Source organism: Lissotriton vulgaris, unplaced genomic scaffold, assembly GCF_964263255.1.
Source record: "Lissotriton vulgaris unplaced genomic scaffold, aLisVul1.2 SCAFFOLD_1035, whole genome shotgun sequence".
Lineage (NCBI taxonomy): Eukaryota > Metazoa > Chordata > Amphibia > Caudata > Salamandridae > Lissotriton > Lissotriton vulgaris.
This window is the reverse complement of record NW_028254186.1, coordinates 273,472-290,797: the sequence shown is the minus strand read 5'-3', so window position 1 is coordinate 290,797 and position 17,326 is coordinate 273,472. Positions and strand designations below refer to the sequence as shown.

Sequence of the window (17,326 nt, the reverse complement as noted above, 5' to 3'; positions counted from 1 at the left end):
CAGATGATTGATCCAAGCGCCGTAGAACCCCCGGCGCTAGGCCCCCTTTGGAAAGCGCTGGGTTACCCAGGAAGTAATTTTACTTAATAGCGCTGAGGGAGCCTACCCCTCGTTTTGGCGCGCTTTTGCCTCGTGAACTGGGAAGGTGTCACCCCGCAAGATAAATAATTAAATAAAAGGGAGCCTACCCCTTACTGCCGCCGGGAATCACCGCCGCGGTCAGGCGCCGCCTTGGAGGGACCCCCACTGTTACGGTCATCGGCGCGTCGGCCCCCTGTACCAGGAGAGGGCCGCCGTAGTGGAAAGAGGGCCGCGTCAGGCCCTGAGGCCTCCGTCACCCTCGTCATGTGACAGGAGCCTGGCGTGACCTCATTGGTCCTGGGTCTGAGCCTACCCCAGCCGCCGCGCAGCGATTGGCTGCCAGCCGAGCAGCAGGAGAGGCCTGAGAGCGGAGGAGGGAGCCCCGCTCGGTCGAGGAGCCTGCAGCCTCGTGGAAGCTGCCGCGAAGTTTCGGGGCCCGTAAGGGAGAAGGGGCCCGGGCGGAAGAGAGAAGCCTGCTGCAAGACCGCCCCGCCGGGCAGGGCACCACGAGAGCAGCGCGTTGCCTGCAAGGCTCCGTGTGGTGGAGGAGCCCTGCCATCACGCACAGGAGCCGGCCGGAGGAAGTCTGTATTCCTGCGGGGCTCCCAGCCAGTGAGGAGAGGCCCGCACACCGGCACAGTGAAGTCCTGGGTCCCCGTGCGAGAGAAGGGGCCCGGGAAAGAAGCAGGGAGAGGGCCCAGACAGAGGTCACAAGCCCTGCAGAGGTGGAACTCGAGTGCCTCCGCCGGTGAAGAAGTGCCCCTAGTGTTGCCGCAAGTCCCGCGGCTGGTTGCAAGGGCCCAGAGGGGGGCCTCGAGGCACATTGTCGGTGCCTGCCCCCCCTTATCTCGGGGGCCCTGGGAGAAGGCCGCGTGGAGCCTCCGGATCGGCCCCCCCTTGACAAAGGGGCCAGCAGTGTGGATGGAGCCCGTAGCCAGAAACCAGGAGTAGCCGGTGAGTGAGGCCTCAAGCAAACTGTGGGGAGGGTAGAGAGGGCAACCGACACAGGGTCGGTGTCCGCCCCCCTCCCTGTCAACTTGTAAGGGCCTGAGTGCCCAGAGCCCGGGTAAAAGCCGCTAGTGACTGCTGGGGGACTAGTCAAACCCAGGATTCCAATTAGGCCTTTTTGAACTGCCTATAGAGACCCCTGCTTACCAGGAAGGCGAAAGGGGGAAATACAAGATGTCCTCGTGACCCCCAAGGAACAGTTGTACATTCATCAACCAAGGGTGATAGGCCTAAGGAGTAGCACGTGTTACCGGGTGCCTTATTCCCTGGGCCTAATGAGATGGTTACTCCCCCCATAGTAAAATGTAGGTTAAGTATCTACCCGTAAATGATGAAATGTTCTACGCTGGTCTCTGTTGTACTAAAACACTTATTAGAAGGTAATGGAGGGCTAATTCTTTGTTGAGATGTGTTGCATTGTTGACTTGCTCCCTTTACTCTACTTTAAGGGAATGTAATGCTGAAATGTTTTACTCCTGATCCAGGGAAGAGTAATTCCAACTTAATGCTGCAGCTACTGACAGGTGTTTCATTTGGGAAAGTGTTTACATCTAATGAGATGTCTTACAGTGAAAGGAGTGTTATGTCCTCATGCAATGAACCGCTTATTCCTACTGACGGAAAGGTGTTAACCTGGTATAAGTAATTTTATTCCTGCCTAGGTCCTTACTGGCATATCCAGTCCTGTGTCAGGAATTGTCGGGGTACGCCCCATGTTAATGGGCCAGACGGGCTGATGTATTACAGGTGTTCCTGTCCGTGTTATGCCGTGATGCCCTAATGTTTTCTTTCCCTAACAGGGGTTGGGTTGGTGTTCATGTGCATGATGTATAACTATGCTAGTGCAGAACTTTTGCAATTACAGCCTTCCCTTTAGAATGAGAGTCTGAGTTGGCCCCGCCAGATTGGCCCTAGATCTAATGACATTTTGATTCCATCCTTTTTTTTCTCTTTCAGCATGGACTACTTCCTATGTAAATAATTTCCCCCCTTTATTCACTTGGCTCTGGCGCCATTTGGCGTCCTGTGTGACACTACTGTTTTGCATTCTCTTGCCTTGCAGGTTGAAAACCCTACTAAACTACGTATCTTTTTCCAACTCAAACTGGTGTCCTGCCTCTTTTGTGGTGTGCCTGGTGTGTTGACTGTGGGTACTGCGTGAATGCTTCACATGTCCTCGAAGTTTGGCCTGCCCGCTTGATGCCATGCTACCCCCTTGGAGATTTGGGTAACCCCCATTTCTTACACTGAGACCAGCCCAGCAGAGACCAGCAGCAAGAACGCATCCACCAGCAAAAGCAAAAGTAGACGGAGAACAAGAAGGGGCAGGAAAGGCAAGAACACCGGCAGCAAGGTACATGACAACGAGAAGCAAGCGGGGGGCCAAGAGAAATTAATGGAGCACAAAAAAACAATTGTGAACCTGACCGGAAGAGCACTGTCCAAAACCGAGGAAAAAGTATTAGAATTAGGACTTTCATTTTGCCCAACGCCCCAATTTGACTATGCAAATGTACGAATTGATGTCTATAAGTACATAAGGAAGTTAAAATTGAAGAAACTACATACATTGCACCCAAAGACACCGCAAGGCACACCGCCTGGTACACAATCAGAAGCAGGAGGAAGTATCACAGGCACGGACATGGAAACAGCACTACTTCTCAGAGAATTAGAATATGAATGTAAATGTAAATGTATTGGCATTTATATAGCGCACTACTTACCCGTAGGGTCCTAAGGCGCTTCGACCGCTGCGAAACCCTTCCTGGCTTCCCTGAGAGATGGTCCCTTAATGGGTATCTCCAGGGTAAGACCAGGCATCCCCGGCGGTCTGGTGGGGCCGTTAGTGAAGATGAGGCAAGCTAATGCCCAGAGTTGCCGAGTGTGATCGCTGATCAGAGTGGGCACCGAGGCGAGAGAATTATCGAGTCCGCTGACCCTGGTCCAGAAACCTGCCACGCCGGGAATCGAACCCTGGTCCCGGGCTGTCCTCTGCTCTCGGGTCTGCCGCCTCTAACCAGTGAGCCACACTACTTCACATGAAAGCAGACATGACGAGAACTTAGGAAGAAGCGGGGATAACTCAGGTCGGTACCGCCCGTAATATAAAAGCTAAATCAAAAACCATTCCACAAACAGCATATGACCCCATAGATACTTTTCACAAATTGATCATTAATGATCTCAAGAAATTACAAGCAAATGGCCCAGATCCCCCTAAAGAAGACATCACAAAGGATGAATCGAAGGCAATAATGGACCTGAAAAATGGCGGCAACTTAATTGTTAAACCCTCAGATAAGGGAAGGAACATTGTCCTTATGGACAGAAAACAATACCAGAAAGAGGCATGGAGACAATTAATGAACAAAGCAGGTTACAAAATTGTCACAAGGGCAACATATGAGAAAAGTATCCAGGATTTCTATGAAATAATTGCAAAATGGCATGACAAAGGAATCTTGAAAGATTTGAACTATAAATATATCTGTTGTGAGACACCAGAGATACCCACTATCTACCTCTACCACTTACCCAAAGTACATAAATATACCAGAAATCCACTTGGAAGACCCATAGTCTCCTCATTGAACAGCTTACTGGAAAAAGCATCCATATACATCGACTGTTTCCTGAACCCATGGGTCCGAGACTTAAGCTCCTACATTAAGAACACTAAGGTTTTTTTTACGATTAATAGCTGGCATTGAGTGGGAACCCGATATGCTCCTCGTGACGCGAGACGTCGAAAGCTTAAACACAAGCATCCAACATGAGAAAAGACTTAAAGCGATTAAGTTCTTTTTGAAAAAACGTGATGCCAAGTATTTTGAGCATAACCACATGTTGATGGAACTCATTGCATTTTGCCTGCAAACCTGTCTTTTATACCTTCATTTCTCCAGTCTGTATCCTTACACTTTTACCAAACACTCTCACGCTACTGTTTCAGTATTGTAGTGAACCATACAGCTGTATGTGCTTATCTATACACTGTTCCAAAAGTGAAGCTGCTATACATTCAGCTAGACAGTCTCCTTGCAGAATTGTAATCATTCAGCCAGTATCCAAGTACTCATGGGCCAAAGTGGGCCTTAGGGCATGGACTGCTTCAAACCCCTATAGACTATGCATGTACTGTTCTATGCACCGGCAAACTTGTGTTTTATACCTTCAATCCTCCAGTCTGTATCCTTCACTTCCAGCAAACACTCTGTGATTGCTGATTCAGTATTGTACTAAGCTATTCAGCAGAATGTCCTTATCTATGCACTGTGCTAAAAATGAAGCTCTTATAAATTCAGTCATACACTCTCCTAGCAGAACTGTAATCATGCAGTTAGTACCCAAGTAATTATGGAACAAAGTAGGCCTTAGTCCATGGACTACTTTAAATCCCTATAGACTATGCTTGCAGTCTTTTATGCATCTACAAAGTTGCCCTTTATACCTTCAATTCCCCAAACTGAATCGTTACACTTTCACCAAACACTCTGACACTACTGTTTCAGTATTGTAGTCAACCATACAGCACTATGTGCTTATCTATACACTGTTTTAAAAGTGAAGCTGCTATACATTCAGCTAGACACTCTCCTTGCAGAATTGTAATCATGCAGCCACTATCCAAGTACTCATGGAGCAAAGTAGGCCTTAGGGCATGCATTGCTTCAAATCCCTATAAACTATGCATGCACTCTTCTATGTACTTGCAAACTTGCCTTGTAAACCTTCAATTGCCCACTCTCTATCCTTACAGTTCCACTAAACATGTTCACACTGCTGTTTCAGTATTGTAGTGAGGTATTCAGCAGTAAGTGGTCATCTATGCACTGTGCTAAAAGTGAAGCAGTTATATATTCAGCTCGAAATTCTCCTTACAGAGCTGTTATCATTCAGTAAGTTCCCTAAATACTCATGGAGCAAAGTACGCCTTAGGCCATGGACTACTTCCAACCCATATAAACAATACTTGCAGTCTTCTATTCACCTATAAACTTGCCTTTTATACCTTCAATTCCGCAGTCTGTATCCTTACACTTCCACCAAACACTCTGTCACTCCTGTTATACTTTTGAAGTGACTCATTGGTTAGTGTGTAGTAATCTATTTACTACATTAATACAGTAATGGGCAGATCTACAATAACTGGCATATCCCCAGGGATATACCAGATATTGTGTACTGTGACATCACCACCATCGATGCGCTGTATTTACAATGTGGTGCACCATGGGGCAAACACAAAACAGATATGTGATGTGTCTTTGCCATGAAGGTGGTACATTGTTTGAGTTATGTTGCAAGTGCAATGCATTTTCAGCAATGCTGTGGGAGCCGTATGCTCAGAATGCTGTATCAATCCTTACACCTATTTCAAGCAAGTGCAGGGTTTTGACACAGCATGAGCTCAAAACTGAGAAAATTAAATCTTGTAAATTTTACTCACCCACTTTTAGGAGGTGTTCCTGTGCTGGAACGCTCCTTATCTCACCATGTAGGAATGTCTCCTTCTGGTACAAGAATTTACAATGTGAGGCACCTCCCACATGCATTACATTGTAAATACCACACACCATGATGCATCTTTTGCACCACTGCTGCATCAGAAAAGTGATGCAATAGAGGTGTAAAAGAGGCAGAAGGAGGTTGTAAATCTCCCCCTAAAACTTACAAATTCACCCACACAGTTTCACCCGCAGTGCAAAGGGAAGCATAGACTTGTAACATATTTATGCACATTGAAGTGCTTTGAAAGTACTACAGTATACTCTAAGTAAACTCCTTATAGATTTATTCTGTAGCACTTCCTTATAGTTCTGCACTTTCACGTTCACCATACACTACTAATGTATTCATTCATTCATTTATGAACTGCACATTCATTATGACCAACTTTTACACACTAACATAGAAATATAGTTCTTTCTTTGACCAGTGAAGGTAGTTCTGAAAAGAACAGGTTTTTTTTGTCTTTTTAGTTTTCTATGTTTTTTTTATTTTTTCCAACTAGTTTTTTTGTGAGGAGTGAGTTTAACCAAAAAAATGGAACTGGAAACAAAAAAACTGTGGAACAGGAACAAAAAAGTAAAAAAAAAAAAATGAATGTCTTGGACAACGGTGCTCTTATTTCCTCTTCACAATGAGGTCAATAGACTGCTCACCTTAACAAAGTAATTCTCTGCAAAATTTACAATGAATTGTGAGATCCGCAAACTGTGGCACAATACTAGGATGCGGACTGCCCGGAGGATGTGGTGGTGCAGTTGAGGTACTAGGAACTGCAGGTTGAGGATTCTCCTGCAACCTTTGTATTGCCATCCTTGCATAGTTATTTGGATGCACATTTTTGACATGACAAACCATGCTGGCTGTCCCGAAAGAGTACTTTTTAGTGGGGTCACCCCTGGAAAGACTAACCTCACAGATCTTGCAAGTTACTTTCGGTGCATTGACCTTTTTCTGTCCCTCAGGATATGCAAAAACTTCCAAATGAAAGCTTCTTTTCTCTTTTTCTGAAGCTGTTCAGCAACAAATTCTTCCTCAGAGGAATGTTCTGATGAAGTCTGAAAAAGAGCAGCCATTGTACAGTTTGGTTCTAAAGGACAACAGCTCCAAAGAATAGATCCTTCTCCTGTGAAATTCCAAGTAGAATGATCAAAATGGTTGGGGTCTTTCAACAGTTGGAATAGGAAGTGTTATGAACCAATCAAATCTCTTCTTTTACAGTCACATGGCTTTGCGTACGCTTACGGTGTGCTTACGGTGCTCTTGCGCTGCGAGTACATACGACGTACCGCTGCGATTTGCGTAATTGCTTTTCAAAGTAATATACACTTAATAAAAGTTTAGAAAAACGATTTTCATGATTATGCCAGATAACGTCTTCCCTTACTTAATATGTACATTAAATACATAAATATATGTTTTTGAACAATTAGAAACTTTCGCGCCGTACGCTTACGGGGCGCCGTACATGACGTCACACGGAAGCGTTGATACGACGCGTAATGTCAAAGCGCTTTCGTAACGTATGCGCGGGTACGCAGAGTACAATTTGCCATACAAAGTATGGTACGATCACTGTACGATTATCCCAAAAAAAACTATGAAAAGGGAATTATATAGAATTTAATTTAAATATATTGAGAAAAAAATGTATTAATAAAAAAAATGAATTTAGTTTTGTTATTTTACATTCAAAATATGAAATATAACTTTAAAAATAAAATAAATATAAATATTTATAATAAAAATGTAGGGAATTAGTATAAAAAAAGAAATATAATAATTAATACCTTTAAAAATGATCATTTACAAAACCTTTTAAATTCACTGTCAAAACCATAGGTTTACAATGTTATAGTTAGGAATTAGCATTTCAAAAACCCTTCAAATTCACCGAAAAAACCATAGGTTTCATCTACGTTATAGTTAGGAATTAGCATTTAAATAACCTTAGAAATTCACTGAAAAAATAAATCATAGGTTTCACACATGTTATAGTTAGCTGGACATTTCACTCATACAAAACCATTGAAATTCCCCCGTTATAATTAGTTCAGCTAACTATAACCTGCGCAGCTGCAATGCACTGCTGATGACGTCACATATTACATCACTCATGACATCACTGATGACATCTCAAATGACGGAGCAACATGTTAATAGTTCGGGGGCACCAGAGGGATCTACACATTCGAAGGTAGTTACTACCCGAGAGAGAATTGAGGGTGGGAACCGCGAGTGTGAATATCTTGATGGTACAAAGGAGGCTGTAAATAAAGGGTTAACTGCACTGACCTCGCACGGTGTACTATGGGCCTGCCGGTTTTAGATCTACCTCCGGCATCATGCCCATACACAGTAGTCTTGACAGGGGTCCCAGCCTACAGCAGTGACAGAGAAGAAACCCCACGCATGCTGATTAATAAGGCGGCCCACTGGTTGAACAGAAATGTAGGTTTTAATATATCACACCATAGGCATATTCTAAGGGCAAGAAGGGTGTCCTGGATTGGAAACAGTAGGAAGTGCTTTCCCGGAGACAGTGTGATCCTAAACCTAAGGTATCCAGGGCTGGTAGGAGATCTTCTCAATCAGTGCAAGGGGCCCTACCAGGAGGAGGGCGGCTCAAGTATTAAAATGCTCTCCCTGGGATTATTTTATAGGGACATGACGTGTGTAAACAACTGTGATGAACATACGAGACACCTAGCTGGACCTGATCGGGTGGGTCTGACTGTCCCTCTAACTAATCAGTGTATCAGCCCTAAATTACAGAGATTGACTGGCCAGTGGGACGTCTACTGGGAATGGTCTTAGACGGGAGAACTTGCCCCTTGACATAGGTTTAGGAGGGATAGCCATGCTAAAGACTAACAAGTCCATTAAACCCGCTGGACCTGTAGAGTATATTGGGTCCGGGTCCGATGGGAATACCCGAGTACCCAATGTATCCCACAGTCCTACGATCTGCCCCATGTTAGAGAACCCAGTCTTCCCCAGACGGGGTGACATTGAGATAATCTCCTGGAACACAAAACTATGACTGGTTACCTTATATACCTTTAGAAGGATATAAAATGTACTTTGTACCAGCTTGCAAGGCAGCCTCTGGTAGAGCAAGGGGAGGTTTAATTACATATGTGGACTTGAGGTTACAGGGGAGGTGGGATGACTTGGGCTGGGATTGGGATTTTATGCAAGGGATCAGATTTTATAATAAGGGTCAAAAGTAAATTCTTATTAACTTTTATAATGCCATTGTACAGAAGAAATGGGCGGTGATGACCCAGTTGGTGTTACTTGGTGATTTTAATTGCCATCTGTGCCATCATTTGAAAAATAGCAGGGGGGTTGGTCCTCATGCCCACTGGAAGAGGGCCTGCACTTGGAGCATACAAGGGAGGGAAGAGAGTTAAGTAAGGTGTTGGGCATACATGCCCTCACATACACTATGGATTTGATTAGAGTGGGGGAGGATAAAATGGTCCTTCCAACTTTTAAAAGTAGAGGAAGGGATGCCTTTATTGATTTTATTGTTGTTACCAACACGTAAAAGCGTTGGATTTCAAGTTTTAAAATACAGGTTAGCATTTTTAGTGATCATAATCCTCTGGTCATGTCGCTCAGGGACCTAAACCCAAACAAGTATTCTTTGTGAATGGGAGCCAGTGGCACGATAAGTGCCACTGATCAAGGATGGAGGCTCAGATGGTTCCATATTAATGGTGAAGCCTTTTATAGAGCGTTAATTTCAGACAAAGAAAAGCAGGTTTGGAAGTGTTTAGATTTAACAGTGGATGGGGCAGATTTGGTCAAAGCCTTGGAGGGTGTTGCCCAACATATTGATGGCCTACTTAGGAGCAGAACGCAGAAAAGGGGAATTGATGATCCAAGGTGGTTTGACCGTCAATGCTCCATTGCCCTTTGGGAACTGAAGTCCGCTTTAAAAACTGTCCCTAAAGATAAAAAAAAAGGTGTCCTCATGTAGGGCTTTGTATAAACAGGCAACAAAATAACGTAAAACTACATTGCATCAGCAGGCGTGGGAAGCGGCTGAGTTATGTTATGTTATGTTAAATAGGTCTTTTATAGCGCACGGCTACTCCAAAGGTGTGTCCCGGTGCTTTATATTTCATGACCTGAAAGGAAACCGACAAACATAACAATATAAGTTAAGAAGGAAGGCTCACGAAGTTCAGAAACTAAAACAGGAAATCCCTAGCGGGCAAAGAGCCATGTCTTTAGGCCCTTACTGAACGCCAGCAGATTAGATGTAGAGCGCAGGGTCAAAGGTAGGGAGTTCCACAGCTGCGGAGCTAGCAGCCTGAACAAGCGCCCTCCAATGCAGGCTTTTTTTTACTCTGGGCACCACAGCCAGGAAGAGGGACTCCGATCTCAAGGATCGTGTCGGATTGTAAAAGGCGAGCCTCCTTTGCAAATATTGAGCTCCCGAGGCATGCAAAGCCTTGTGGGCCAATGTCATGGCCTTGAATGCTATCCGCTTCCGGATAGGTAGCCAATGGAGCGATTGTAATAGGCTAGAGGCACTGGCCTGCCTGTGGAGGCCGAAGATGGCTCGTGCAGCCGTATTCTGGGCCACCTGCAGGCGTTGCAAGAGGTACTCCGGCAGGTCAAGATATAGGATGTTCGAGTAATCCCATCTTGAGCCAATCTTGGCTGACTGGGACGAATGAGCTGGGGGGAACATATCGGCGGGCCACCACCCATGCCAGTCCGGATCAGATGGACAGCCGAAGAAGAGTATCTCAGATTTATCTGAGTTGCACTTGAGGCTGTTTAGCTGGAACCATTTAAAAACAGCCCCATGGCACTCACGGATACTCTCTCCATCGAAATCTTCTCCCTTCCGGCAGGTGAAGAGAAGCTGGGTATCATCGGCATAGGATACGATCTGGGCCCCGAAAGATTCCACCAGTGTCGCCAATGGGGTCATAAAGATGTTAAATAGAGTCGGGCTCAACACGGAGCCCTGAGGGACTCCGATTCCCAGTGGCGACATCTCGGCGGAGCCAGGGGAGGCCCAGACCGTTTGTCGGCGGTCGGCTAGAAATGAACGAAACCAGCACACTCGTTTGCCTTTTGGATAGTTATAAATGACCCTTGTTTCCAAGACGCAAATAAACCAAAGGTAGTAAGCCACATTCTACCAGAGTCTTGGTTTGAGCACTTCCAGGGCCTTTACAATCACGGCAGCACCAACGATTCTCCAGAAGTAGAGGAGGGGAGCGAGAGTACCACTCTGATAATATTCTCCTTGGGAGAGATAAAGGTGGGCATCGAGGGTCTGACACGGAATAAGACCCCGGGTCCCGATGGGATCCCATCAGACCTTTTCACGAGTCAGGTAGAACTTTGGGCCCCCATATTAACAGAGTTATTAATGCAGCAGTGAACTCTGGTATGCCAGCATCCTGGTCCACAGTTACAATTCTCCCCATTTTTAAAAAGGGAAATAAGGATAGACCATTATGCTATCGGCCTATTTCCCTTATTGATGTGACAGTGAAAGTACCAGGTAGGGTCATCTTCAATCGGTTAATGGATTGGACGGATGAACTCGACATAATCACTGACACTCAGTATGGATTCAGGCCTGCACGGTCAACTGCCGATCAATACCTTAATCTTTATCTATTGGTAGCCAAGTACACTATCGCCAGCCAGGAAATAGTGTACTTGGCTTTCATGAACTTGAAGGCAGCTTTCGACCGGGTAAACCGCAGGAAATTGTGGGAACTAATGGGGGCCCTTGGTGTAGATCCGGGATTGGTAAACGTTTTAAGAGCATTGCACTGGAACACTTTTGCCCAAGTTAGATATGAGGAGGAGGGGAGCACCACTGACCCTTTTCCATGTTCTAGAGTGGTGAGACAGGGTTGCATCTTGGCGCCTTTCTTATTCTCCTTGTATATAAATGGCCTTGATCAGGCACTTGGTGCTCTAGGGGTGGACTCTCCAAGGATAGGAACGAGAGGGAGCCCTGTTCTGCTGTAGGCGCACCTCGCGTGGGCTACGGTGTCTGATAGATGGTTTTGTCCGCTTTATGGAGAGTTTAGATCTGTCCCCCAATCTTTCAAAATTATATATTATGGAAGTGGGAAAACACCGAAAAGAAAATTTTATTATAGGATCGGTGCTCACTGTTTGGAAAAGGTGCATGCGTTCTCATATTTGGGGATCCTATTTGACACCCGCCTTAGTTTTAAAGCCCTGGCAGAAGAGAAATGCCGCACACTAGCTAGTAGTTCCGGGGCAATTATGAATTTGCACGAAGGCTGGATCGTTGGTCCCCGGAGCAAATCTTGAGATTGTATAGCTCCATGTGCTGTGCCAAAGTGAGGTCTGGGGTTTCATTGATTTACAACACCTACAATCTGAGGAGAATAAATACTTACGGCGGTTGTTGAGAGTGCCTCAGAGTACACCTTCCCACATTATCCATGAGGAATTGGGTGTTACTTATATTAGAGATAGGTCGCAACTCAAACCCCTAACATGTTGGATAAAAATTTGGACAAACTCTGAGGCCTTACTAAGCAAGCAGATCATAATGGATTGCATTGCCCGTGACCGGGGCCGGAACATCCCATGGCTCAAGTATGTGAGGGAATCCCTAACAGGTATGGGATGTGCGGATTATTTTAATCATCCGACAAAATTGTTACCCAGCGATAAGGTGTATGTCAAGGCTGAATTTCTAAAGCATGTAGTATCTCTTAGGAAAGATAGAGAGCTGATCAAACCATCTGTGAGAGCATACCTTCTGATCAAATCCTGTCTCGGCATCGAACCTTATCTGTCTTTTATTCACAACGCCCAGGACAGACTTATAATGACTCGTTTTAGGCTGAACCTATTACATCATATCTTAGCGGTTCCGGCGGGATATACAACATCTACAGAGTTGAAGGGCCAGTGCAGATGCGACCACCGGTCTCCGCAGGACACCCTTCACTTTGTTTTATTGTGCCCCTATTATGCGCGCCCGAGGAAGCTATTTTTAAAACGAGTTTTAAAGAACGCCAGCTTCAAGCAGGCAAAGATGGCCCTATTGGTTCTGAAATTGTCTACAGAGGTTTTAACACTTCTTTGCACCGTAAACTTTTTAAGGTCGGCTGTGAGACTCAGAAACACAAGAGGCGAGGGGTGAATATACAAGGTTGTAGTACTTCTTTCTCAAAAATTTTAATATTGTACTGTGTGGGGGAGGGCAGTTTTTAGCATAACAGAATTAATTATTTTTGCACCTTATATGACTGATTTTATACGTAACCCCCTACAAACTTACTCCGACTCACCCTAACCCAGCACAATTTACATATGACCATAATGAAGAACGATATTGGAGAAGTGGCTCTATTTGTGAATTGATTGCACATGTATTTTAGCCTGGTTTTAATCTCATTTCATGATGTTCTTTTTAAATTGTACTTTTATGGTATTGTATATATGCCGAATAAAGTATTTTGATTGATTGATTGATTGAATGAAATACAAGGATTTCTATTTAGGTTCAAAGTAAACCTATCTGCTATGAAGCACCCATATTCTTTTATTAAATTTACATGCAATGTTTAATTTATTGTTTGCCATATGCTTGAAAATAACAAAAAAATAACCAAAACACTAGCTTGCCATCTCCAGGCTCACTGGCTTTTCAAACCTTGTTAAAAGTGTAAGCAACATTTTTAAGCACCCTATCTTTCAGCAAGGATGCTTCATGAGAGTAGTTGTTTTGCTTACAAAACAAGTTACTTTCTGATGGTGATAGCAACACTGTATGCAAATACACAAAACTTGGAGAAAGCAGATCTGTCTTAGATCCTGCTCGTCATTTCCTCTATGATATTTTGTGTTCTTCATTTCAACTTGATCAATTCTTTCATCGGGTGCCCATTGTGCTGTTTTTTTACCTTTATGTCCACAAGGCCCTTTTTAAATTTCCTGTTAAGAGTGCGTCCCTCATTTCTGTCTTCTCTCTCTCTCTCTACCTTTTTCCATTCCCTTTGTCCAGTGTCCTCACATTGCTTATCCCTGAACTTACCTGCACCAGCAGTCACTCTTCTTATCTGTTCCCCACCCATAGTGACACTGTAATCTTCTTTTCTCCTTCTGTCCACAATGTCTCTCCTCACTGGCTGTTTGTCTCATCCCCAGTCCAGCTCTGTTTGCAACTCTGCTTCCCTACACTGGCTCCATGCCTTCTCTGTCAACTCTCTGATACAATTCTTATCTGTTCCCCTCCCAAAACTGACACTCTGTCATCTTTTCTCCTTCCGCTCACTATTGATCACTTTACTTCTTCTCTCAATTCATCTCATCCCAATTCCTGTTGCAGTCTGCCTCTCCACACTGGGTCCATGCCTTCTCTGCCCGCTCTGATACTCTTCTCTCTGTTCTTAATCTCATACCATCTGCTTTTCCACCCATCACCTTTTCACTGCTTCACCACTGTCCCACCCTATGTCCTCATCTCTCTTGAAGTTTAGTCACAGTTCTCCATTTGGTCGCTCCATGTCTCTGCTCATTTCCTCATCCATCCTTTGCTTGTGTTATAATTTCTGCCTAAATTGACATCAAAATATGACTTCATTTCTGGTATTTAAGGACTAACGGCCATATGTATCATGCAAATTCGCATTCGCAAAGGCTGAAATTCTGCGAATTTCGGCCTTTGCGAATGCAAATTTGCTAAATGGGATGTATGAAGGAAAATCCGGTGCAAAATAAGGAATCGCTAAATTTGCGATTCCTTATTTTGCAATTGCATTAAAGGAATTGCAAAATTTGCGATTCCTTGAATGCAATGTATGAAGCTAAAAAAAATTGCTAATTGTCCCTAAGGAAGCGCAAATTACCACCAACTTCAAGTTAGTGGTAATTTGCGAATTTTTGGAAAAATGCCCATTTTATCATTTTTTAAAGTGCCATGTGGCACACATACATGCCCTTAGGGCATGTATGTGCACCACATGTGCACCCATGCTTATTTCAGGGGTGCAACAGGGTGTCCTTTGGACACCCCTGCACCCTTGAAATTATTCTCAATTTGCGATTAGCAAATTCCGAATCGCAAATTGAGAATACATTTCCATTCCTTCCTATGGGCCTCCTGGCCCATAGAAATGAATGGGAAAATATTCCTTAATTGCGAATTCGCAATTTGCAAATTCGCAATTAAGGGATATCAAGAAATCGCTAAAAAGTGCGATTTTCTTGGTACATACCACTTTCCGATTCTGAAATAGCGATTTCTTAACCCCTTGCATGCGGCCGCGATTCTGCGCCTGTGCGGCAAAATCGCAAGTGGGCGGGTTCATGACGGCCCCCAGCCGTCATCAGCACATAAGCACCGTGGTGGATGACGGACGGGGACCGTCATCAGCATGCAAGATGTTAAAAATCGCTATTACAGAATCGCAAATTGGTACCTTGATACATCTGGCCCCAATAACCTTCTTGTTTGCAATGTCTGGTGATCTATGGTGCATGATTGCACTACCAACATGCAGTGTGGTGACTCTCTAGTCACGTCTACAATAGACAGCATGAATCCGTAGTTGGAGACAATTGCTGCTGCCAGAACAACATCTCATCCCAACTTTCTGTTCTCTCCCTCAGTGTCACTGACCCTGGATCCAAAGACAGCAAATCCTCACCTCATCATCTCCGCCAACCTGAAAAGCATTCGATACATCAGCACCTTGGAGAACCACAGCAAGCCCTGGAAATGATTTTACTGCAATGTATGCGTCCTTGCATCCCAGGGATTCACATCGGGCGTTGGTACTGGGAAGTGAAAGTGCCTGGTGGTGGACCACAGGGAACCTTCTTAGGAGAGTGGAAAGTGGGCATCGCAACAGAGCCCTATGCAAGGGAAGGCATAGGTGTAAATTCTGCCCAAAACAAATTCTGGGCTATAAGACACTAACGTGCAGTACTACGCAGTCTCCGCCAAAGAGCAGTATCTAGGGGTGATTGAGATTGAGTTATTGGGGTGTTTTTAGACTGTGAGAATCAGGTTGTGTATTTCAGCAATGCGCAGACGCTGGATCTTCTTTCCAGTTTCCATGCCTCCTGCTCCCTTACTTCTACCTTAAGGCTTCGCAGGAAATTCAGTTGTTAAATTCGAGCATTTAAATCAATGCTGCAGCCGTTTCACAGGCTTGTTCAACCTATTACCTGAACTTAGGGTCATATGTAAATGTTTTGTGATGGATAACGTCACATATAGTTTTTTCCATTTTAGTAGGCACGCATTTTAGTTGGTGCGTGCAAGCGGGCTTACCTTTGTTTTGAATTTCCACGGCTATCATACAAATACTAATAGTTGATAAGCAGTGAGGGAACCATAAATATTAGTTTCAGATATGTCTATTCCAAGTGCAGCTTTTGTTGTTGACAGATAATGATAGGGCAGGGACAATGATTTGAGAATTCAGCAATTTTTTAAGACAACAGACTATGTGTACACTTCGTAATAGCCCTGGGTTTTGTGCAGTTGCAGTAACTACTCTTGGATGTATAATATGGCCTTTATAGTCGTGAGATGTCTGAGCTGGCACCAGCAGCAATAAAGGGACCCCCTCTATGATAATTTATAGGTCAGGGAAAGAGGGGAAAGCAACACATATATAGATATCAAAATTTCCTTCACTGACCAACAAATCTCATTTAAAAGTAAACCAGTGACAGAAATAATTAACTAAACATTTTTTTAATTTTTTACCAAAACATTTAATTTCCTCTTTTTATTATATTTATACTCCTATCATTTTTCAAAGTCAAAAGGGTGATTACATCAATAATAAATCCAAATACATCTTTTATAGCCATGATTATTATGAAAAAAGATATACACATATAAAAATAAATAACACATAAATATTAGAGTCCTCCTGATACACTACAACATACAAAATCAATCATACTCATACCCCCAAAAAGCATCCAACATCTGTCAATGGCTGTTGCATTCACGGTTATTTAACTGTGGGATTAGTTTACCTTTAGAGGTTTACATATGAATTTTTGTATTGGTGGTTTTGTTTGTCTTGGTGTGTATTCACGCATGTTATTGTGAGCATATTTTGCCGCTTCCATGTATTTATGTTCAATTTTGATCCTGACTTTGCACTGAGTAGACGCGTATTCGTAGCTCCTATCACCTTACCTTGTTTGAGATGGCAGGTTTACAAACCTTTGGGTTTTCCGATGAGGAATTCTCCTCATTATTAGGTCAAGTAGTACATAATGGCAGTCTCACTGCTGCTCAGCAGGGAGACAATAGTGAATGGCAAAATATGTTGAATCTTAAGAAGAAGTTAAAACAAATAGAATCACATGCCTTCTACATGTTGGAATATTTGAAAGTGGGAGTTATCCCCTCAGGCCTGAGAGTACGGAATGCCCTGGCTCTTTTTATTGAGATTCGCAAGTTCCTAGAGTGGTGGTCATTAATATCTAATCGCTGCTCCAGGGACTGGATGATGTTAATAATTGAAACTGCCAAAGAAATTATGTCAAAGCTTAGTCAGGAAATTTCTGACTTGGAGGAGAAACTTGTATCATCTAATGCAGTTGAAGAAGCGGAGATCAAACTAGATAAGACTGTGGCTAAGATGAAAGATTTTGAAACTTACTTGACCAGTAAAAAATCTGAGAAACTGAGGAAAGATATGAGATGGTTCACTAAAGAAAAAGC

At 43.9% G+C, this 17,326-nt stretch overlaps 1 protein-coding gene across 2 annotated transcripts in view; it reads left to right on the top strand.

Annotated features, from left to right (window-relative positions):
• LOC147659650 (uncharacterized) overlaps positions 1-16,449 on the top strand; it is a 45,450-nt gene extending 29,001 nt beyond the window's left edge. Inside the window, exon 4 of one of the 2 annotated variants that reach the window (XR_015307193.1) lies at positions 15,244-16,449. Coding sequence is in view for 1 of the 2 variants with exons in the window: in XM_086951576.1 (XP_086807702.1) it covers positions 15,244-15,356 (113 nt within the window). In the remaining variant the exon portion in view is untranslated. The remainder of the gene's footprint in view (positions 1-15,243) is intronic. The other variant, XM_086951576.1, reaches the window with a different exon arrangement.
• Positions 16,450-17,326: the final 877 nt, after the last annotated feature.